We start from the raw sequence: 22,950 nt of genomic DNA, 5'->3' as shown, positions 1-22,950 counted from the left end.
TTGTGTACTTCTTGTTGTTGTTTAACTTTTGTATTTCTAAAATTATGTTAGTTTAGATCTTTCTTCCTTTTTTGTTATTGTTTTTTTTTCTCCTGGGGTTGGAGGGGAAGTCCTTTGTATAAGCCTGTGGCTTCTTGACCGCTCCTGACACATTTCTCGTTTGTTTGTTTTTTCATTGACTGGATTTTGTGCAGTTTTATATATGTGCAAATAAATAAATAAATAAATTTAAAAATTTAAAAATTATAGTTAGACATATTTAGGAAAGTTTAATTTGAGTATATGTATGGCTCAATAAGGAAACTGGTTAATAATTAACAATTGATTTTTGGAGAAGGGGTGGGATTTAATAAGTTTATACTTCTTCTCACTCCTTTTCGAATATGTAAATCATATTCAATAAATCAATCTATTTTTCTTATGCGTTTCATTGTATGTAAATACTACTTGTTTCTGACTGTCCACTTGTTGGTATGATCATTCTTTTCCTATTTTATTTATTTTATTTTTTTGTATTCTACATGTTCGAAATACATTTTATAGTCAAATTATTATTGAGTATTTAATCATGAAATGGTAATGCAAAGCCCTAGTTCACTAGTGGCAGTAGTAGGCTACATTAAAAACAACCAGGAGAACAGACCCTCAGACACTTTGACCTGTAAGGTCTCTTGCAGCAATTTGCAAACCATTAGACTGAGTTAGATATTTGAGATTGTACTGAATTAATTCATAATTCTAGTGTATGATAACAGAAGTCAAAAGAAAACTTTTAAGAGGTTCTTCTTCTCAGCTTTGCTTTAGAAGAATCATGAACCACAGTCATTACACCAATACATTAAGCCAAACACTGATGTGTCATTATCATTATTACTCCTATAACTTGACGAGTGCCCAGTCTTGGTTTCTTCACATGTACTGGAGATGAATAGACAAACACCACTCATTAAATACATCTGAAATGAAGTGAATAAATTAAAAACAAGTTTATTATATTACTCCAATACAGAAATATTTTAAACATATTGTTTAACAATATATGGGATAATCCACGATCAGCCAGGCAGTAGGAAATAATTCACAACTTTTCATTACTGCATGCTTCAAAGTGGATTATCCTGCTCATACCACGGCCAGCTACCTGCAAGATATGCATACTTTTGTTGATTCCTGGGGCAATACTTTTTTTAAATGGGAACTATTTATTGCTTCAACCTTTGTGATCATTGTAATAATATTACTTAAAACAACAATGATTCTGCAGCATCAGAGCTGAGTCTAAATATTCTTTGTGGCCGTGGTATAAGAAATTAAATAACATGTCAGAGAGATCATTATATAGGTTCAGGAAATAAAAAATAAAAAACAAGTCATATATTAATTACTCAAGTGTCTGTTCTTTGACATAAAGGCAAAATTATTTTTAAGCAATAGAAAAAATATCCAGCTAGGAAAAAATATTTAAAAAATCATTCTTTGTACATTGAAATATTCTTACAAATACATAAAAGCAGTGCTTTATACATTTAATTCTCTTGATACGTCACTAGAATGCCTTGAATGAGCTATAAAAGCTGGGCATCGCTGACTGCACGACCCTGCTCTGGGCTCGGCTCAGCCAGGCCGATCAGAGACTCCAGGAGGTAGGTGCTCGACTCGTACTGTGGCAAACTGACAGAGCTGAACAGCTGGAGGTGGCACAAGCTGTCTGGCTGTCTGTGTACTTTGAAAGAGCTGTGCAGAGGTCCGGAGGAGTAGTCGCTGTCGAAGAACTCGATGTCGGTGTCAGACGACAGGCTCAGGTCCATGTACCTGCCTGAGAAATAGTCCATGGTGGGCGAGGGGGTGCTGGGGAAGCCCTCGAGAGAGTCGCTGTCGAAGAAGTCTCTGGCTTGGTTTGCATTCTCGTCGAGGTAATCCGTCAGCGAGGTCCTGCTTATGTTGTCTGTGAATGCGTTGGCTGGAAGTGGTCCTGTACTGTCAGTAGGTGTGCTGTAAGTGGCAGAGTTGCTGCTGTGCTGCGTCAGTGGTTCTCCTATGTGCCTCGAGTAGTTATCGTTTTCAGAGTCGCAGATGCTGAGGGCACGGGACAACTCTCCGTCGACATCAGGGAGGAGATTCTGACTCCCGTTAAGGCATCCCCCCGCATCAGAGTCAGAGGAGGAGCAAGAGGACTCGGTCATGTCGCTGCTGCAGCTGTTCTCCTCCACCACTATCCGGTCCGGGGTGAAATGAAAGGAAGGCGTGGCGGGCATGGTGAGAGGAAGACCGTCCTCCTCCATGGTGAACCCGAAGGGGCAGCTCTTGTCCTGCACACTCTGCTGCACTGGATCGGCCTCATCCCGGTCCGCGTACTCTTGGAGGTCCTCTGGAAGCCCCGTCTGGTCCTCTTGGCTCAGGGTTTCACCTTGCAGTCGCCTCTCCAGTTCGAGTTTCATGACGGTGTGGATGTAATGAGTCTGCACGCGTGTGGAGTTGAACTCGACGCGGCCCTGAGTGTTTCCACAGCCGTCCTTAGTGCAGCCACATGGGAAGTTGAGGCGGTCCACCTGTTGGCAAAACATAGCAGAAAGAGAGACTCAGTGCTGTGGGTACTCAAAAACAGTTCAGTGTTGACACCAGGATCTGAAGTTAACAACCACTAATGGATGGGTGAAATGATCAAAAGGCTATCTGCACGATTTCAATACAGTTATTGTAATAAAAATTGTTTACATCATAGAGTAAACAAGCTCTACATGATGTCATATTCATCATCATGATGTCATATTCATCATCATGATGTCATATTCATCATCACATATATCAGAAAATATATCACCTACATTTAAAAATATTAAATTAAGTTAGAGTTAAAAGGAAAGAAGAAATCTTAAATACATCTTCAGAAATAGGGTTTACAAAGTTATCTATATCAAATCTTTTCATCCTGTTAGTACATTTGTGTGAAATTGTCATAATTAGCATATGAATTCTTGAGGTATGGCCAAAAAACATGTTTTGTGAGGTCAGTGACCTTTGACCTCGAAAATCTAATCAGTTCATCCTTGAGTCTGAGTGGACGTTTGAGCCAAACTTGAAGAAATTCTCGTCATGACCAAATCGAGCTCATAATCAGCCCTTATGCAGGTTAGAGGTTGAAGTAATGTTTGTTTATGTATATAAGTGTCGTACCTGGCACTTGATTCCTGCCAGACTGCATGCGCAGGTCTCCGGCTCACAGAAGCCTTGGCAGTCACATCCACAGTCCTCTCTGGAGACACGCAGGGCGTGAAGCTGCCTCTTCTCCTCCCTGTCGACACGCTTCACCCCCGCCGCCTGGAGGAGAGCCTGCCGCTGTTTGGAGGAGTACGGTTGAAGGAAACCTCCGTCTTCCAGCTCAGCATCGCTGATGTGGACGTCGGCGTCTTCATCCGGGATGTGATCCACCGTGAGCCTGTCTGCCTCTCTCTGGTCAACGGCCCCGCTGGTGATCAACTGGAACCAGCACAGATAAAGTTAAGGACACCGCCGGCGTAGACGAGCGACGCAGCAATTAATGTAGAAAATGAAGTGCACTCACTTTGTGTTTCAGCGACTCCAACCTCTCTTTCCTCCGTCTCTCTCGGAGCCTCTCTCTGCGTCCGTGCCGCCGCTCCAGTGCGTGCTCTGCCACTGTGTATCTTTGGAGGGCGCTGTGCCTCTGCATCATGCCCAGGGTGGCACCTCCGCGACTGGGCACACTGGTGAAGCCCTGGCAGCGAGGGAAACTGAACACCGTCACTTGGTCAAAGCTCACGCTGCTCTGTGCTCCTGCGAGCCTGGGCCTCTTCAGGATGGACCGAACTGTTAGAAAGAGACAAAAACATGGGAAAAAGTGAGGCACTGTCGGGTCGGGTTTTACAGTGAGCATCTGGTGCTTTAACAAGTAGGACCATAACGATATACTGGGAAACATCGGCACGTCTGTCAGAGCAGTCCAGTTCTAGGCCCATATTCATCAGGACTAGAAAATCAAATCATTCTTCAATCATTTTTTTTAATTAATTCTTTTTTTTCTCCCTTGTTTTTATCTCTATTACTACCTTATTTATTCCTTTATTGTTTTTCTAATTTTCAATCAATTTTACTTTTTCACTATAAAATAAATAAACATTGTAGGAATGATATAAGTTAGAACAACATCAGATGTAAGCAAATGTAAATTTATGTTGTCACTGTCCCCTCATTTATCAATTTAAATCCCAATTTGTATATGACTGTCTGAAGATAATATGCAAGATAAAGATATCGTTTGTTTTTCATGAACGACAGAATGGCGCGTCGCTTTAAATGTTGCGGCCGAAAGGAATTGTGGGATGTTATTATCTCCTTTCCTCTGGGGAAGGATGGTCCAGTGAATCCTTTGCTAATTGAGATAAGAAAGGAAGCATTGGAGCATCTTTCCTTAGCATTTAGAGAATTCAAACAGCTCTCATCATTGCTGCTACTTAGATATTTCCGGGTCATTTCACTCCGTTAGGAACCTTCCTCAGCAGAAAAGACTTTTTGACCTCAGCCCTTGACACTTAATAAATACAGGCCTTGAACTTTGACACAGGCTTTGTCTCCTGCAGGTCCGTAAGTGGCCACTAGGTGTCACTCTGCAGGTGCTTCACTGATGTGGCCTGGGTCACATCAGTTTAACATACATGTGGAGAGGAAATACCAAGCAAAGGGTCTAAGGCAGCAGTGGACACATTAATAGTACAGAGAGAAGAAGAAGAAGTAAACCGGGGTCTGTTCTTTGGAGATTCACCAGAACATAGTCAAACTCTTTCTGTTCAGTTTAGTCTTCAACATCCATCAGGTTACTGTTGTTTACAGTTTGGCTTCAACAAACTGTCTAACCTTCACACATAACTGAGGCTGAACTCCAGCTCTAAAAGTCAGTAAACAACCGAGACCAGCTGACTAAGCTCGTCTCAGCCGCTCTGTCCGTCTGAAAAGCTCCACACTGGGTCACTGTTTACACTGTGACTTTAAATAACAAATCTGAAACTGTTATACATGTGTGTTTCTGCAACTACGGTCACTTTTCACTCATTCTAATTTGAACCATCAGAGTATGTAATACACATAAACAGGTACACAAAATTACATATAGTGGTTAAGATTTTAATATCTTGCATGTTTATTTTTTATAGATTTCGTCACTTGTTCTTACTAAATGTCCTTATCACGACATTACAATAACGTTCATTTTAGATATTTTGCTTTTTTAATTTCTATAATATTTTTTAAGACACTTAAATTCATTTTCATCAAGCTTTCTGCATCACTGTAGATATTGATATAAACAATTTTTGTTTTTCATGTTTCAGTAACTGTAGATGTCAGTGTTCATGCACAAAAAAAAAATAAAACATGTTGTTTTATATGACGGATATTGCAATTTTAATGTCTAACGTCTTTACCGCAACACCTAAAGCGGCTGCGGTGAAGACACGTTGCAGACATTTTTGCTGATATTGTAGATAAATGGCAGCAAGCGAGGTCTGCTACGTTTGCTTTGACTCTTAGCATCTAATATGCATGAATTCAATAGTAATATTAAGTTATTTTCAAAATGTAGTTCAAAATACATAAATACGTTTGTTTTGGTTGACGGACACAACGGATATGACGTCACGTTACTCAGACTACAACAATAAAACTTCCTTCTACTTCCACATACACTCAAATGAAGCAAATATATCGATTCTGGCATTTAAAAAATCGTAAAAAATAAATCGGGATACATGTGTGAATCGATTTTTCTTCCCCTAAATAATGACATATTGTAATTTAATTAGCTCATTATCTAATCATTGAGATTTAGGGACATGAAGAAAAGTGGTCTTTGGACCCATAAAATGCTTCATAAATCATATTATTTAGTAATTGTTTTTATGTCAACATGGGTAATAGCACTGTGTATATGTTTATCAAGCATTGAACTGCAAAATTGAACATAAATTTCATTGCTGGGACTTAGTTGCAGGACATAAGGTTTAATAGACTGCACAACAATAACTGCAGAACATCCCCCCTTGTGCAGCTGTGTGATATCTTAATAAGGCCATTTGATGTGACTCGTTTAAAGGGACCTTGCTATTCAAATTGATTCCACAACATCCTATTGCTCAGGCAAATGATCTTCCACTCCAGCGGACGGCCGGACGGTCCAGAGGCGAGTCATTCACTGTGCATTATCTAAAGGTTGGCGTTTTCATATTGACCGCTGCTGCGGGCTGATAACAGACACTCCTATAAAACGCCAATAGGGGGGTAAAAAAAAAAGAAAAGCCAGATAAGGAGGTGGTTTGCATTATTTGAAAGTGGAGACTTACCGGGTAAACTGGAGGGTGAAGGAGGATCGTGAGGTGTGAAATCCGGGCTGTCGGAGGGGCCGCTCTCCCCGTCCGACTCCCACTCTGAGGAGGCGGGGGAGGAGAGGGAGGACGGAGAAGAGGAGGAGGAGGAGGAGTAGCAGGGGTTGTCATCTATCTCTGCAAACTTTCTCTTAAGGATGCCTCTCATTGTTTGGCCGTGGTGGTTGAATGACATTCTGCATGAACACAAAGAGAAAAAGGGCACATTGGTTTAGTATCAATAAATATACAGATCAGTCATTGTGCTGCTTTATCCACTCGTTTCAGCATTCATAACCCCGCAACACAAAACCAAACGTTATGTAAATCAGTAGTGGAACGACAATGATGCGTTTCCTCCTCTGTTTGAGAGACCCACAGTCAAATGATACGTCTTTTGAACATGACAACCGGAGGAATGAGAGCTCCTTCCTGTCGAGAGCTGCCGGTCGAGCCGGTTTCAGGGCCCCGAGTTTGTTTAGGCTAATTACATCTTGATAGTGATTATCTGACAAACTGGTGTGTACAATTGTGAACCGCAATCCTACTTTTGCTTGCAAACCAGCTGAGTACTTGAGAGGGTTTAAAAAAAAAAGGAAAAAAAAGAGGCTCTTTTCCCTGCAGAGTGATTAACATTCCAATGATTCCTCAAGTTTTTTTGTGAAGAATACGTGGAAACGGACCGTCCAATGGCTGCATGTTGAGGACTGGCAGGGTGGTAGTGGTGGGGTGGGGGGGGTGTAATGGTTCAAGTGGCTGCTATTTTTGGATGTGAACATGGAAAATAAGTCCAAACACGAGTAATTTCAGGGTTACAAACCTTAGCGGGGCTGCTCAAAGCTGCTGAGTGAAAAAGAGAAAATCTAAGCAGAGCGGTGTTAAAGTAAAGAAACGCTGTTATCAGTCTGTTAGACAGTTAGCAGTATGTGTGTGTTTGGACACTAAGGGAGCCTATATGACCTATTGGATGCCAGGTCAACTGCTAGGTTTGGTTTAAGGCTACAACAAACAATTACTTTTATATAGATTCGGAAGCAATTTGGTCCATAAAAATACTGAAAACGTACATTACAATTTCCCTAAAGCCGAATTCAAATTTTGTCTGTGCAACAATCCCAAACTATTTTAAGTTAAATATCATTCAATATCATGAAAGAAAACCAGCAAATATTCACAATTGCACTCTGAATATTCACTTAAACCTGCAGTAGGCAGAATATTTTTGACATCATTGGGCTAAAAAATCCATAATAACCTTTCAGCATATTGTAATTGAAGCGTTCTGAGAGAAAACTAGACTTCTGCACCTCCTCATGGCTCTGTTTTCAGGCTTTAAAACATCTAGCCTGTGATGGGAGACTTTGGCCAATCACAGGTCATTTCAGAGAGAGAGCGTTCCTATTGGCTGTTCATTAAACGGAGGCAGCTGTCAATCACTCGTGAACTCAGATCAAATGGTCAAACGAGGCAGCGCTGATCAAATATGAATCATGTTTTCAGAAACATCTCGTAGTTTTTAGCTGTAAAATGAGAAAGTTTGCTCCGGCTGGTGGGCGGTGCTTGGTATTTCCTCAACCTGATCTCAACATGGCTGCCGGGTCACAAACTGTCTCATTTTACAGCTAAACAGTACACTACAAGATGTTTCTGAAAGCATTTTTAAGGCGAGAAATAGGCATTACAGTAACAGAATATTGATTCATATTTGATCAGCGCTGCCTAGTTTGACCGTTTGATCGGAGTTTGCGAGTGATTGACAGCTGCTCAGAGACGGCAAGGCTCCAGCTCGGCTTTTGCAGATGCCATTAGGAGCACCGGAGGACACAGAGGCACATGATGTTTTTTCAGATTACCTGTCTCATGCACTACTGTCAGGATATAGTGACCGTTGTATAAGAATAATAATCATATTTTCTCCATTTCTACCTACTGCAGCTTTAATATAAAACTTTTATTCTTCTTTATGGCTCCAAACAATCAGAAGTGTTTGACCTCAAAGTGCTTTAAACTCCATCCTAGTCGGATAAGTGACAGTAATACAAGCAGCTGACCAGGATTTAGACCCCCCCACCCCCCTCCTCCTCTCCAAGTCCCAGAGAGAAAGGAAGGGAGCGTTCAACTTAACACGAGCCACTGAAAACAACACGACATCTGTGTTTTCTAAAAGAGAGAGAGAGTTCACCACGGTAAAACAGTAACACTGCTTCTGGTCAGGCAAAAAGCAACGTAAACCTCTCCACTGACTGACAAGTAAAGGAGCTTCTGATTGTCTGTAGTAAGCAAATAGTTAAACCAGTCAGCGTGTGTGTGTGTGTGTGTGTGTGTGTGTGTGTGTGCACTCGGAGTGAGCAACTTCCTGGATCCATCAGCAAATAAGAGGTGAAACAAGAGACGACTTCTTGCGCCATTACACTGTTTACACAGTAGAACGCTGCGCTGCATAAGCAGTTGGGTGTAAAGGGATTTAGCTCTGCTGAAATACATCTGCATGGCTGTTTAATAAAAGAAATTCCAATTAATGCTGCATTGCAGTATTATTATTATTATAGCTGTCTCTTGTCCCAAATGATTTCACATTTATTACATTTAATATCTGACAGAGTGGAGCGACTTTCTACTGTACACGTGGGTATCCACTGAGACCACATCAATAATTTAAAGGTTCAAAGCAGCTGAAGCACATAGTGCATGTGAGCATCAGTGTGAAACAGGAGTTGGGGGGGACTATACTGTATTACTCTAATGTACTAGATGGTTAAGAATAGGCTACAGGGCATACTACCATGATGCAGAATAAGCTCACAATATTTTCATTATTGTTTTCAGACACTTTAAAGCAGCAGTGGGTAGAAAAGGAGCAAATATGATTTATGAAATGGTCACTATATCCTGACAGTAGTGCATGAGACAGGTAATCTGAAAAAAAATCATGTGTCTCTGTGTCCTCCGGTTCTCCTAATGGCATCTGCAAGATTTCACAGACCGGAGGAAAACAACCAATCAGAGCCGAGCTGGAGCCTTTACGTCTCTGAGCGGCTGTCAGTCACTCACAAACTCCGATCAAACGGTCAAACTAGGCAGTGCTGATCAAATATGAATCAATATTATGTCACTGTAATGCCTATTTCTCTCCTCAAATGTCTTCAGAAACATCTTGTAGTGTACTGTTTAGCTGTAAAATGAGAAAGTTTGTGACCCGGCAGCCATGTTGAGATCAGTTGAGGAAAAAACCAAGTCCCCCAGGAAGAGCGCAAGTCATTGATGGCAATTTTCGTAGTGGCCAAGCGGCGGTACTACAACTTCCGTGTCCGTCACGTGATGCCATTGGACCCAAAAATACTTTTTTCCCATCGACTTACATTGGGAAAGAGACGTCTGTAACTCAGCAGATAATTTTTTTTTTAGGTGAATCAACTTCCCAGTATGAAGACTTGAATTTCCCTTCCTCCATTCATGTGAATGAGACCTAGACCACGGCTGGAGCGAGGGCTGGGAGGCGAAGTTAGCAAGCCGAGACGACAGCGATACTGCTGTGACCCCGTGACCGCCATGGGCCCAATGGATGCGGAAGATCGCCGCTGGCTTCATCTGCCACAGAGCAACTTTCATAGGAAATGAACGCAGCCCAGCCTCCAACGCTGTATCCAGTTCTCTTAATACATCCATGGGAAATACCAAGTACCGCCCACCAGCCGGAGCAAACTTTCTCATTTTACAGCTAAACAGTACACTACAAGATGTTTCTGAAAACATGATTCATATTTGATCAGCGCTGCCTAGTTTGATAGGAGTTCACAATTGATTGACAGCTGCCTCCGTTGAATGAACAGCCAATAGGAACGCTCTCTCTCTCTCTCTCTGAAATGACCTGTGATTGGTCAAAGTCTCCCGTCACGGGCTACATTCTTTAAAGCCTGAAAACAGCCATGAAGAGGTGCAGAAGTCTAGAATTACAACATGCTGAAAGGTTATTATGGAATTTTTTAGCCCAATGATGCAAAAAAAATATTCTGTCTACTGCAGGTTTAAACTCCTACAGGAGTGCAGGAGTCGTTTCCTGTTTGGCATAATAACAGTTATTAGACAGCTGACCTCTTCACCCCTCATGTCGGCTACAATGCCAACACTGTCCCCCCTCCTCTGTCTGTCTCTACAGCAGAGACACCACCAGTCCCATTCAAACCAGAGCAAACTTCCTCTGCTGGAGCTGCCTCCGAGCAGCACAGACACACAGAGAGAGAGAGGAGTCCTCTCATAGGAAGTTTCTTTAAACATTTAGTAACATTACTACAACAGTTACTACTTTTAGGCTGTTTGGGTCTTCATAAAACACAGCAATATTCACAATAACAGTGTAGAAACTAACCACATTTCACAGAATTATACTCTAGATAAACAAGTGATAAATAGGATATGGTCACCATATATATAAACCACTATAATTAGTGACAGAAACCCTACAGGAGTAATAAGACAGTGATTTTTTTTCAGTCAGTTACTCACCAGGAAGTAAAATGCAGCATAATAACAAACAAAAAAACAAAAGCTGGAATTGACACGAAGTTATGGGTCCAGCCAGCTGAGCATTGTGAGACTCTCTGTGTTTATGTGAAGCTTCACTGTGTAGTATACCAGTGTGAACATGAGAGGGCTGGCTGGCAGCTACCAAAGAGTACAATTAAAAAACAAGATAGTACATCCCCCTTTGAATTTCCTGCTCAGAGCTTGCACATGCGTACATCTGTCAGGATATGCTAACAACTCCCCTATTTAGCTTGATATGGAATATACTTTCTGTGAATTAGAAGAATAAACATTGTTTTATAAATGTATGTAGAATATTTTGGGTGGATGCTGAACATTATTTAAGAAGGAAAACTGGCCAAACAATTACATTTAAGGACATTTGTATGTGTTTTGAAGGTGAATGAGAACAATAAAAGATATTATATGTTCTTTGTACAGTTTATTCTATTTTTGGGAAAATTCCACATTCACAAGAAGAGATGGTCGGACTCCAAACCTCTTAATTTAGAATTTTTTTTATCAAGAACTGAGACAATATCGCACCACGATTAAAAACATTAGGAATAAGAAGGCAATCAGAACTAACTATGTCTATTTTGATTTTGTATTTTTCTCTATATAGATGTATATCTTTCTATTGTTTATTGTATTTTATTTTTTTATTTTTATTTTTCTACTTTTTTAATGTACCCCTGGAAGTTATGTATGCACATATTATTATTGTACTTATATTTTGTAAGATAAAAAAATAAATAAAAAAACCTCCCTTATTTAGGTAGGAAAAGTCAGACTATTAAGATAAGATAAGATAAGATAAGATAGAACTTTATTAATTCTTGTGCCAGAGATTGCTCAAAAATACAACACAAATTACAACAGGTCCCCAGGACATTACATGCATAAATGAATCTTTATAATACATTATATTATCAAGCAAAGTGTCCTATTTGCTATTTAAAGATACGTCACGTAAAACCTTAATTAAAAACTACCTTGAACACTGGAAAAAAAGAAAGGGATCTTAACCACTAACACTTCATGTCACCATGAAATATAATGATTAGAATCCTTCAGGTATCTTATTTATTTATTTACTTTTGTATTATTGTGTGACTCTTTCCAATTTAGACATAAAATAAATTTTTTCATCAGAAATTTATAAAATGTTGTTAAAAATACACATTATTGTTGCAACTAAATATAATATTATATAATATTAAAATATATATAAATTACAACAAAACGTGATACACGCTAGCTTAAATAAAACGAAGTAATTTTTACATTTAAACCTCAGCTTAAAGTAGCTAAAACTCAATGTTAACCGGCTATGAGTTCTTCTGCCAAACGTAACCGGAAGTGGTCGGGAGCGGTGTATCATCTCGCTTCACATCCATCCTCTTTGAGGCTCCCCGGCTGTCTTGACGCAGACGGTGACACACGCAGAGGCAGGAGACGCTCTCGTCACTGCTGCTGCTGCTGCCCACAGACTCACTCCTCTGTCTGTCTGTCACAGGTCCAACCAGTGATGTGGTAAATAAATAACTGATAAACTTCCAGCATTATCTCTTTCAATATCTTTATTTTCAACATACTAAAATGACACAATACAAAGACCTACAATTGAGACAAGACAAAAACACACCCAGGTACACACACTCACAAGAAGAAATAAACACAACAAATAAATAAATACAAATAAAAATATATATGTATATATATATTTTTTCAGAAAAAATAAAATATACATGGAATATATATATATATATATATATATATATATTTTTTTTTTTTTCTGATTGACAAATTCAACATTATTGTAAATATGTAATGGTTAAAAAAAAAAACGAAACACGCATTGAGTTTCTGATAAGATTAAAATCCTTATGGCCTTTCTTTGCATCATAGACTGTCTGGTCTTTTGAATCATGTGTAAATGTCCCTCTGATTAGACTTCTATTAAAGGTGACACATGCTGCCAGGTATTCATCGTACATTACTGTAACATGACTCACTGGCATTCCTCTGAGATGGTGATTTAAGTCAGACACTCCTAAACTCCAGGAAGCTCCCTGCAGTGAAGAGAAGCTGCAGGATTATGGATTTGGCTGTAAAATCCTCTCCCTGTTATATTCTATTTCTTGTTAACAGATGTTGGCATTAGTTAGAAATTGAAAATTTCCTTTTGCGCAAACATGCACACGCTCATTTTGAACTGTTCAAAACTGTTAATTCAGTGTTTTTTGGGAAGTGAGAAAAACGTAAATGGACTGGATTAACATTCCAGCGTCTCTCTGCTTTTTAAAGATAATCACAGTTTACTCTGCATGTGTCCCCGACTGGGAGGAAAATGAAGCTCAGAGAGGCAGACAAACAGAGCGACAGATTAACAGATGAACGGAAAGAATCCAAACACTCTTGAACTTTGACCCCGTGTTGATACACAACAGTGCTTCAGTTTGAAGAAAAAAAACTGCAGTAATACCTAAATAGCCTGTTGGTCCAAATACTCAGGTCAGAGGACGGGCTGCTCGTCCTCCCCTGTCCTCAGCGCTCGGTAGAAGTGTGTTACGAGTAGTGTGACCCATTTTGGCTGGGATCACTCTAGTGCATGTTTCTTTTCCACTGACCTGCGTGGGGAGTAAACACCGAGCCGACAGTGCTGCAAGAGAGGAAGGAAGTACTGATATAGTTAAACAGCACAGGTTTGTGAATAAGTGTGTAAGTATTTGATGTACGGCACATTTAGATACGTCCAGTCTGTGTATCCTCTCGGTGTGACATCTACTCATAACACATGATCAAAGTGCTACGCCAGGCTACGTGGCTATTTATAGTGCAATCACGCAGCCTGTCCAGAAATACATTTATGCAATACAGTTGGAGTTTCCTGTTCCTTTTGTGATTTTTTCACATGTTTCAATGTGTTATTCTCAGACCACACCAGTGCAGCACTGACAGAGTCATGGAAGAAAATTAAAGAGGACCTATTACACTTTTGTGCTTTCCCCCTTTCCTTTAGTGTGTTAGATAGTTTTTTGTGCATGTCAAAGGTCTGCAAAGTTACAAAGTCCACGCCAAAGAGAGTTACTCTCCCCCACAGAAACACTGCTCCTGAACTGCCTGAAACGCTGTTGAGTTAACGTGGTGATGTCACCAAGTAAGACATTTGCGTAAATACCTGTCTAGCGGCTAGTTTGGCACTAGGCTTGCCGCGGTAGCCAGTGTTACCGGTGTTACACGGTGGTCGGGCACCAGCGATTACATTACCGTCGTTTTTTCCAATGAATAAAACCCATTTAATTCATTTTCGCGTATCAGTGCCGTGTTATCAATACATAGTCGGACAACAGACGCTACAAACGTGAAAGTGAAAGTGTCTGCTCTGTACAGAGTCTCAACACAGTAGCAGGAGTCAGATTTCACACACGGGACGAGAGAGAGTTGACAGTCAAGACGATGGCGGAGGATTTGGTCTCAAAGCGAAAAGCAAAAGCACCTATTTGGCAATATTTCGGATTTAATCCCAATACTATAAGGGAACCATAACGTTAATGAGGCAATCACAGTGTGGAGGACAGAGCGGTCACAGCCGGTGTGCGCGGCGGAGCGGCGCCGGGTGGAAACCTGCGTCCCTGTAGCGAAAGCTCGACCTGAGAACGGCCATCCAACCAAGCCCCCAGGAAGTGCGCCGGTCGACGATCCAGACTTTCGTAGTGGCTAAACGGCGGTACTGCAACTTCTGTGTCAGTCACGTGATGCATTGGGCCCAAAAATATTTTTCCCCGTAGACTACTACCACGCCAATCGTCTTGGACGCTACTCCGCCAAGATCCGGGTACTTTTCCAGACGGAAGTCGAGCCATTTAGGCTTCAAGCGCCAATGAGCAACTCTCATAGGAATGAACGGGGCCCCGCCTCCAACGCAGTATCCAGTTCTTTTAATACCTCCATGCATCCAATGGTAAAGATCAAAGTAAGCGCGCTACAGATAATGAGTGTCATTTCTGCAACGTCACATCCCTATTTGGCATGCAGACAAGCAAAGCTAGTTAGAGTGGAGCTGGAGCAAAGCTGACCAATCAGAGCGCACTGGGCTTTACAGGGGGCAAAAGAGGGTGAGGGTGAAAAGAGGTGCTGCAGCACAGCCGGTATGAGAAAATAAAGTCTTTTTTGAACATTAAAACATGCAAACATGTTCTAGTAGAAACCCAAAATACAAGTATGCACCTGAAAATAAGCACAGTAGGTCCTCTTTAATGTTTCACTCAAGTAGCACTACAATGATTGCTTCTAGATTGGCACGATTTGCTGTATCCATTCACTTCATCAACGCAGCCATTAAAGTCAAACTAACCCAGATTCCTAACCTGTTTTTCCAGATTTGATTCCATTAACACGTCATGTAAATAACAATGAAGTAGTGACATATTGCGGATTACAGATTCATGTCAGAGCTGCTCTGCTCGACGTTGTCACCGACTCATATTCTGTATCTGACAGATGATCCCCCCTCATATATCTGCTCGTGTAAGGACAGTGAGAGTTAAACCCTCTACTGTGCTCTCCGTCCACAGTCCATGTTACATAACGTTATAGTTAACCTACATTTTGGCAGCCTCTCAGGTTGCTGCCACTGGCTCTTGTGGCCCAGTTTTCTCAGTCAAGCTGTGCCAGCGATGGCCCACATAACAGCAATATACTGACGGGGTTTGACAAAGCTTCAGGCATGTGAAACTGTGGCCCAGTTCCTCCTTCCGTCACTGTGGATACGATCTCAGGGATTTACCCCTCTTTTTACAGTAAAGATCACTCTCTGTTGTCCTGGGCATAACAGGAAGTATCAGGTAGCGTTTACTGCCTTCCAGTCAGGTGGTAATGTAAGGTGCCAAAAGGAGCCATATTTCCTTGAAAACAGAACTAGATAGATAGATAGATAGATAGATAGATAGATAGATAGATAGATAGATAGATAGATAGATAGATAGATACTCAATGAAATACAATAAGATACAATAATAAAAGAAACTGAACATGATTCACTCCCTCATGATATTGAGAAATACTCCCACATTCTCTCTCTGAGTCGTCGGTGTCTTACTCCGACTCCTCCTGTGGAAATGTCATGAGCACACATGAGTCGGCTCCTTTATACATAGCCTCTGATGTCATGTTTTGACAGTCGTCACCATGGTCGCAAGGGCAAATATAGTCCAGCCGTTTCTATTTTAGAGGATGGTAAAGCAGTGAATCATTGTGTTTGTGTTTGTCTTCGTCGTCGTGATCAGTAGAGCAGCAGCACTACTATCATCAACATCTTTGCGGTCATTATTGTCATCGTTTTTGACGTCAGCGGTGTTCTTGGCCTTATACGTGATCCTTTTATTCTAACTTCAGTGTTTGCTCATCTTTTTAAATTTTGTTATTCATGTCTGAAGCAGTTGCGTCAGTTTTCTAGGTATAAATGCAGACAATGAGTGTTCAGAACATTAAACCCTGAAAACTTAAAATTGTAAGCATTTCTCTATAACATTAAAGGACCAGTGTGTAGCATTTAGGGGGCAGAAATTGAATATAATATTAATAAGTATGTTTTCTTAATCACTGTTGCCCGATGACCTATCCTAATCTTAACCATCTTGCGAGAGTTTCCATCTTGACACGAGGGTATACAATCTAAACTCAATTAGTGGGCAACCTTCGGGTCTGAAAACTGAAGCCAATGCGGAAGTTCCTTAAACTTGCATTCTTTCTAATATCCAGCAGGGGGCGACTCTTCTGGTTGCAAAACCAATACTGTATATATATGTAGTAGTATAAAGTATATATATGTTTATTACACGGCTTTGTTGAATACTTGATTCTGATTGGTCAATCACAGCATTCTACGGTTATTTCTTTATAACAGACCGTTGGGCGTAGTTCTGATGTCGTACTCTGGAGGACCATTTTTGTGTCAGATTATTGATTTCTTTAGTAAGTAGCCGTGTAATAAGCGGGATAATGTACAGCTAGCGGGTCATTGTTGTGAAACCCCTTCAGGACAATGCATTATTTCACAACAATGACTGGTTTACTGTGCATTATCCCTCACATAGAAGTCTATGAGAAAATGAGCCTACTTCTCTTGATTTATTACCTCTGTAAACATTGTAAACATGAGTTCATGGTCTCAATCGCTAGTTTCAAGTCTTCTTCAATACAGCATGATGTTCATTTAGTAAATTACGGTCACATTTAGAGTCAAATAGATCATAAAGGCTTCGGTACGGCAGTCTACAATCCAATGGGTGACGTCACGGTGACTACTTCCACTTCTAATATACAGTTTATGGCATCAACGTAGCCAAATCTCGGACTCAGTTCGGTTGTATTGGTTAATATTTACACCCCTTCTGTACTCAACAATTGTTATCAAATTCAGATTAAAATGTTACTAAATGCTGGTGCACAAATACTTTGAACTTTGGCAGAATGTTGTGTTCATGTTGGACCTCATTGTTCTCAGTGAGAAGCTGATTGCGAAAATGTGTTTTCGGCCCCTTTAAACGCAACTGTGTGCCAAACTTCTATCAAAGAGACTCCAATCTCACTTTCTCCACTCTGGAAAATGCCATCAGATAAAGACTTTGGGTAAAATTTCACAACAGTGACACCTTAAGTGATGCGTCAACTGCCATCCTTTTGTCTGTGCGGTGGTATCAGTTCAGGGGGGCGACACCAGAGAACTTCCTGTGACACCCTAATGGCAGACGCTGGCCGTGTGCCCAGTGTACGCCGGCCTAATCCTGGGGCCGGTCCAGGGGTGATATCGTATCTCTGTAGCATCGCCACTCGGGCTACAGCAACATCCTGGAGCCCAAGGGTGCTCTCTGTGCAGCATGTAGGGTTGAAAGATTTATATGAGAGAGATCTATGCTGTAATGCATGGACTGAGATGAACCTCAATGTATAATTCAAATGCCTTCACTTAACAGCTTTGCCATTGCTATAAACAGTAAGGCTCAAAGCTGCTATGTTACAACATTTTAAAGCAATGTACAGTAAGTCGTTTCATTAACTAATATGGTTTTAATTAGGGCTGTTAGGGTATTAAACACCACTAATTTCTTAAACGCATTATCGCAACTTGTGATTTTTAGGTTGTAGCGGCCTCAGTTTTAAAGCTAGAGTGAAGATATTGACATCATAGGAAACTAGAAAACTTAAGGAATCCATTGGTACCATGTCATACAAGCAAAGGAGGCTAAATTATGCTCCAAACTTACGCTACATTTTGACGAGGAAAAACTGGCATGGCGCTTTTCAAAAGCGTCCTTTGACCTCTGATCTCAAAATATGTGAATGAAAATGGGTTCTATGGGTACCCGCAAGTCTCCCCTTTACAGACATGCCCACTTTATGATAATCACATGCAGTTTGGGGCAAGTCATAGTCAAGTCAGCACACTGACAGCTGTTGTTGCCTGTTGGGCTGCAGTTTGCCATGTTATGATTTGAGCATATTTTTTATGCTAAATGCAGTACCTGTGAGGGTTTCTGGACAACATTTGTCATTGTTTTGTTAATTGATTTCTAATAATAAATATATACATGCATTTTCATAAAGCAAGCATATTTTCCCACTCTCATGTTGATAATAGCATTAAATACTTGACAAATCTCCCTTTAAGGTACATCTTGAACAGATAAAAAATGTGTGATTAATTTGCGATTAATCATGATTAAATATTTCTATCGATTGACAGCCTTAGTTTATAATAATTTATAATATAATTTATAATATATTTTTTTATTTACAATATTTTCTTATAAGCACATTTTGTATCCCTGTCACTATATATAACATCATCCATGCATTATCACTTTTACAGTATTGTTGCAAAAGCAAGTCAAGCTGCAGCCCAGAGTGCAAAGTAGGTTACACAACTTTCAACAGCAGTGATCTTATCTCGCTGCATGTGAGCAGCGCAAGCTGTAACAGCCAAGCAGCTGTGTGATTGGGTTTGACATTCCCCCCTTCAACAATGAGCCTCTTGTCAACATTAGCCAGAGAGCTGTGGTGACCTTTCTTACAAACTTACAAACTGCTCTGTGTGATGCAATGTGGACCCGAAAGGAGTGTATTTTTCCCCTGAAGGAATGTAGTAAAGACGAATTTCTCTTTGCGTCTCTGCTGTGCGCCCATTATTACAGACTGACAAAAGTTGTGTGTACGGAAGAAGAAGTGTTCCTGTTCTCATCTACAGCCACTTATTTCATCTGGCTGTCAGCCGTGCAGTGGGAGCTCCCGTGCTCCTCCAGCACAGTGTACTCTGCTGTTGGTGTTGGCTGTCACATGTGGCTCCATGTGAGGCGTTTGCAGGAGCACACACAGCAGCAGCAGCAGCAGGAGGAAGGAGACCTGCTCTGTTCTCAGCTGTTGGGGCCAGTACTGAGCTGTGTGGGTGAGTCTGACTCCCTCCCTCCCTCCCCTACATGCTCAATCACCCACTGATTGCCTCTCTTTTCTTCCATTGCAGCTGGCAAAACACATACATTAAAGGCTGACAACACAACTGTTAGATACAGGGTGGGCTTCTCGCTTCTCTTGCTGATGTCTGACTTCCCTGGTCATGTATTCATGCATTCACGTTATATTTTTTCCCTGTTGACTTCTGCACTATTTTATTCCTTAAATTATTATTTTTTTTATTTGTGTGATTTTTTCTTTTTATACATATTTAATGAGCATTGTTGGTGGGAGCCTGAGGAAGATATGTATTACCAACGACTGCTCTCTCTGTAATTGTGCATAAAACAATAAATAACTTGAAACTTGAAAGCATTAAGGTGCGTTGTGATCAGAACAATCCTTTAGTAGGGGAGACCGGAGTCGGTTGACACACAGCTAATTTCTGGTCCCTTTGAAGGTCACAGAAACAAAAAGGGAGAATTAAAATGTTTGCTTTCTTGACCTGCACTCATCTACTATGATAAAACATCAGAAATTTTTATAGTATAGAAAGTAAAAAAAGTGGTTTGTGGACTAAATGTATTATAATACTGAGTTACAGATAGAGATATTGGAAATGTGTTACTAGTTATGTCTAGTTAACAGACAGGAATCAGCAATATTTTGATATAACATTTGAAAATCTATGATGACTGATGGTAGCTGGCTAACATCGTTTATCACAGAGTTGGGCGGGGTTGGTTAGCACACTGATTTTGAGTTGGTTGTGTCCATTAATGTAACTGTTAATATATATTTTGTTGGGGTATTTTGAGAGATTAAAAACATTTTTTTTATATATTGTTAGTTAATTATTATTTTGAATGGTCAATGGCAAAAGTAATTATACATTCCTACTGATGAATTGCTTAAAAATGTTGTTTTTGCTGTTAAAATAGGCAGATATTCTATTGAATTGTTCATGTTTTTTGGTTCTTGTTCTTTGTTTTTGAATTAAATGGTCAAAGTGTTTCTATTGGTTGCTTAATTTTTTGTAAATATAGCATTTTAAAATTGTGCCAACCGACCCTGTGATGGTACAAATGCACAACATGACTTTAATCACCTACAATTTTGAAAAACATTTGCCACAAAAGTGTGCCAACCAACCCCGGTCTCAAATAGCTGCCATGTGCACTCACCTGCCTAACTGTTAAGTATAACAACAATGTTGTGTTCAGCAGTTGCAATGCCCTTTAACCACATTTGATGGAGGCAGGCGTGTTGCTCTGGCTCCATCTCCTGGCTGTTAAATGATATTAAGGCCAAAAAAACAGCAGTGGTGTGTTTTTCTCCATGAGGAAATGAATCAACTATTTTCTCCTCCAAATGCCATGTGAGTGAAGTCATGTGGTCAGATGAAAGCAACATTACTTGTGATGCTGAATGAAAACAATTTAAGCTCTAATGTGAAATGCAACCACAGCAAAGAACAGTCTCAGACTACAGGCCTCGTAAGAATGCATAACATGAAGCGGGCAGCAAAGCACTAACAAAATACAGCCCATATCCGCCTATCCATTTCATGCTCCATGTCAGCAAAATAATGCGAAATGCAAAATTTCGCTGCTTGGGGGCAGCAGAAACAAGGGGCAAACAACCTTTTAGTTTGAAAAGGCAAATGTGCTAGCAAACTGTTTTATATTTACACATCCAGTAGTTACAGAGCAACATTAGCGCATTTGGAGTCGTGTTTCTGTACATGGGGCAACTGTAAGTCTAATATTCACTCTCCTTTAAGCTCTGTTTTGGTCTCTACCAACTCATGAGAAATATCTAGCTCTTTAAAGGTCTTATTGATAATATTTTTATGTAGACTATTACGTTCCCTAAAAAAACTAAAACCTGAATGACACAGGTCGCCACTGGGAAACTAACAAAATAAACGGACGCAGACAGAAATAATAATAAAAGGAGTCCCTTGGCTTCTAAAAGGAAACTGTGGGAATATAACAGCCGCTCACTAAATTTACCAAAAATGATAGACCAACAACAAAGGTATCGGACCAATATGAAATGCAAGTCGGGAGTTACTGAGGGGGGAAACAAAAGAGAAGTAGAGGCTGGCTAAAGATGTGCAGCCTCAAAATCAAAACCCCCAAAAACACAATGCAAACACAGAAAGCCAACTGAAGGTGTTGACCCTCTGCAGACACACAACCAAATGAGCAGGGTGCAGCCAACCTGCATATATAGCCTCCCAGCCAGGCTGATTATCAACAGCTGAGGGTGATCACAGGTGCCACCAATGGCTTCTGATGAGCAAGGCTCAGAGAAACCTGCTGCCCAGATCTGTCATGATCCCTCTGACCATAACAACACGAATATTAAAAAAATAATAATACATCCACAGAGCCGTTAGAAAGGTCCAGAATAAAAGTTTGTCTTTTCTTGAAAATAATTATGACTGTGAATTAATCATTTAAAAAAATGTTGGCGTATTGCTTCTTTAGGTTTAGGCTACAAAACTACAACTACAACTTCTTTAGGTTTAGGCAACAAAACTACAACTTCTTTAGGTTTAGGCAATAAAACTAAAACTTCTTTAGGTTTAGGCAATAAAACTACAACTCCTTTAAGTTTAGGCAACAAAACTACAACTTCTTTAGGTTTAGGCAAAAAAAAAACACACACTTAGTTAAGTTTAGGGAAAAACATTGTGTTTTGGGTTTAAATAACTACGAACATTAACACAATTATACATTGTTGATTTCACACAAGATGTGAACTCAGGTCTCCTGGGTGAAAACCCTATGTTTAGTGTGCCATCCATCAATCTGTCTATACTACAGCACCTGACTTCCACTTCTGCTCCTGTCATGATAACTACAGTCGCTAGAGGTCGCTGTCGTGTTCTTTTATACTTTCTTTCGGTGATCTACCATGTGAATAGATGATAAAACCTAATAGTGGGTGTAGTAGGCCCCTATTGACCCACATCTATGGGACTTATAGCGACTGATAACACCTATTAAGCCTATTAAAAAGCCTGACAACAGTCTAATCGACTGATAGTAAAATGTTGTACACAGTTAATGATTACTTCATGTTGCCTGTGTCGAAGAAAATGAATATATAAAGTTCTCTTTGACTTATTGATGTATATAATTCATGTGCCAACTAACAGCTATGCTGAATTGTACATCCATTGATGATTACCACCAGACTGTAATCATCATGCAGTGTCAGCATTTCCTGTGCATTGGATATGTCGTGTATTGGCAGAATAGCAACTGAATAGCAGTGTGTGTGTGAGGTGAATGAGTGTGACCCCTGCTGCAATAATGAAGTGGACAACATGTGAGGTGCAGATAAAATGCCGCTGCTCTGAGTTTTGGCATGAAATACAGTAACAGAGCGGGTATGCCAGGCATTTCAACACTGGCATCTGACTGGAGCAGCTGTCACAGAACAGGCAGGTCTGCTCTCTGGTTTCTCAGTGTTTTTTAATGCATCACACTGTCATCACGGTCATTAGCACTTAAATACCAAACAAAAAAAACAAAAAAACTGAGCGATGAATTTTATTTTTATGATCTGCTTTGCATAAAAAACTTCC

General features: G+C 40.3%; 1 protein-coding gene across 1 annotated transcript; it reads right to left on the bottom strand.

Annotated features, from left to right (window-relative positions):
- Nucleotides 1-971: 971 nt before the first annotated feature.
- LOC141776663 (cysteine/serine-rich nuclear protein 1-like) lies at nt 972-11,238 on the bottom strand. The gene is made up of 5 exons (XM_074650404.1): nt 10,875-11,238; nt 6,351-6,568; nt 3,563-3,825; nt 3,175-3,477; nt 972-2,549 (listed from the first exon to the last, which is right to left on the bottom strand). The coding sequence occupies exons 2-5, from the start codon at nt 6,565-6,567 to the stop codon at nt 1,566-1,568; spliced, it is 1,767 nt and encodes a 588-aa protein (XP_074506505.1). The 5' UTR covers nt 6,568; nt 10,875-11,238; the 3' UTR covers nt 972-1,565.
- Nucleotides 11,239-22,950: the final 11,712 nt, after the last annotated feature.

The sequence above is a fragment of the Sebastes fasciatus genome, chromosome 11 (genome assembly GCF_043250625.1).
Source record: "Sebastes fasciatus isolate fSebFas1 chromosome 11, fSebFas1.pri, whole genome shotgun sequence".
Lineage (NCBI taxonomy): Eukaryota > Metazoa > Chordata > Actinopteri > Perciformes > Sebastidae > Sebastes > Sebastes fasciatus.
Note: the sequence above shows the minus strand (reverse complement) of the source record. Positions and strands in the feature narration are given on the sequence as shown.

What these genes read in the sequence shown, in the direction of transcription:
- LOC141776663 (XM_074650404.1), bottom strand. Translation starts at nt 6,567, where the DNA reads ATGTCATTCAACCACCACGGCCAAACAATGAGAGGCATCCTTAAGAGA. An exon ending in TGGAGTCGCTGAAACACAAA is followed by an intron (nt 3,478 to 3,562) that starts GTGAGTGCACTT and finishes TGCTGGTTCCAG; the next exon opens with TTGATCACCAGCGGGGCCGT. An exon ending in TGGCAGGAATCAAGTGCCAG is followed by an intron (nt 2,550 to 3,174) that starts GTACGACACTTA and finishes TTTTGCCAACAG; the next exon opens with GTGGACCGCCTCAACTTCCC.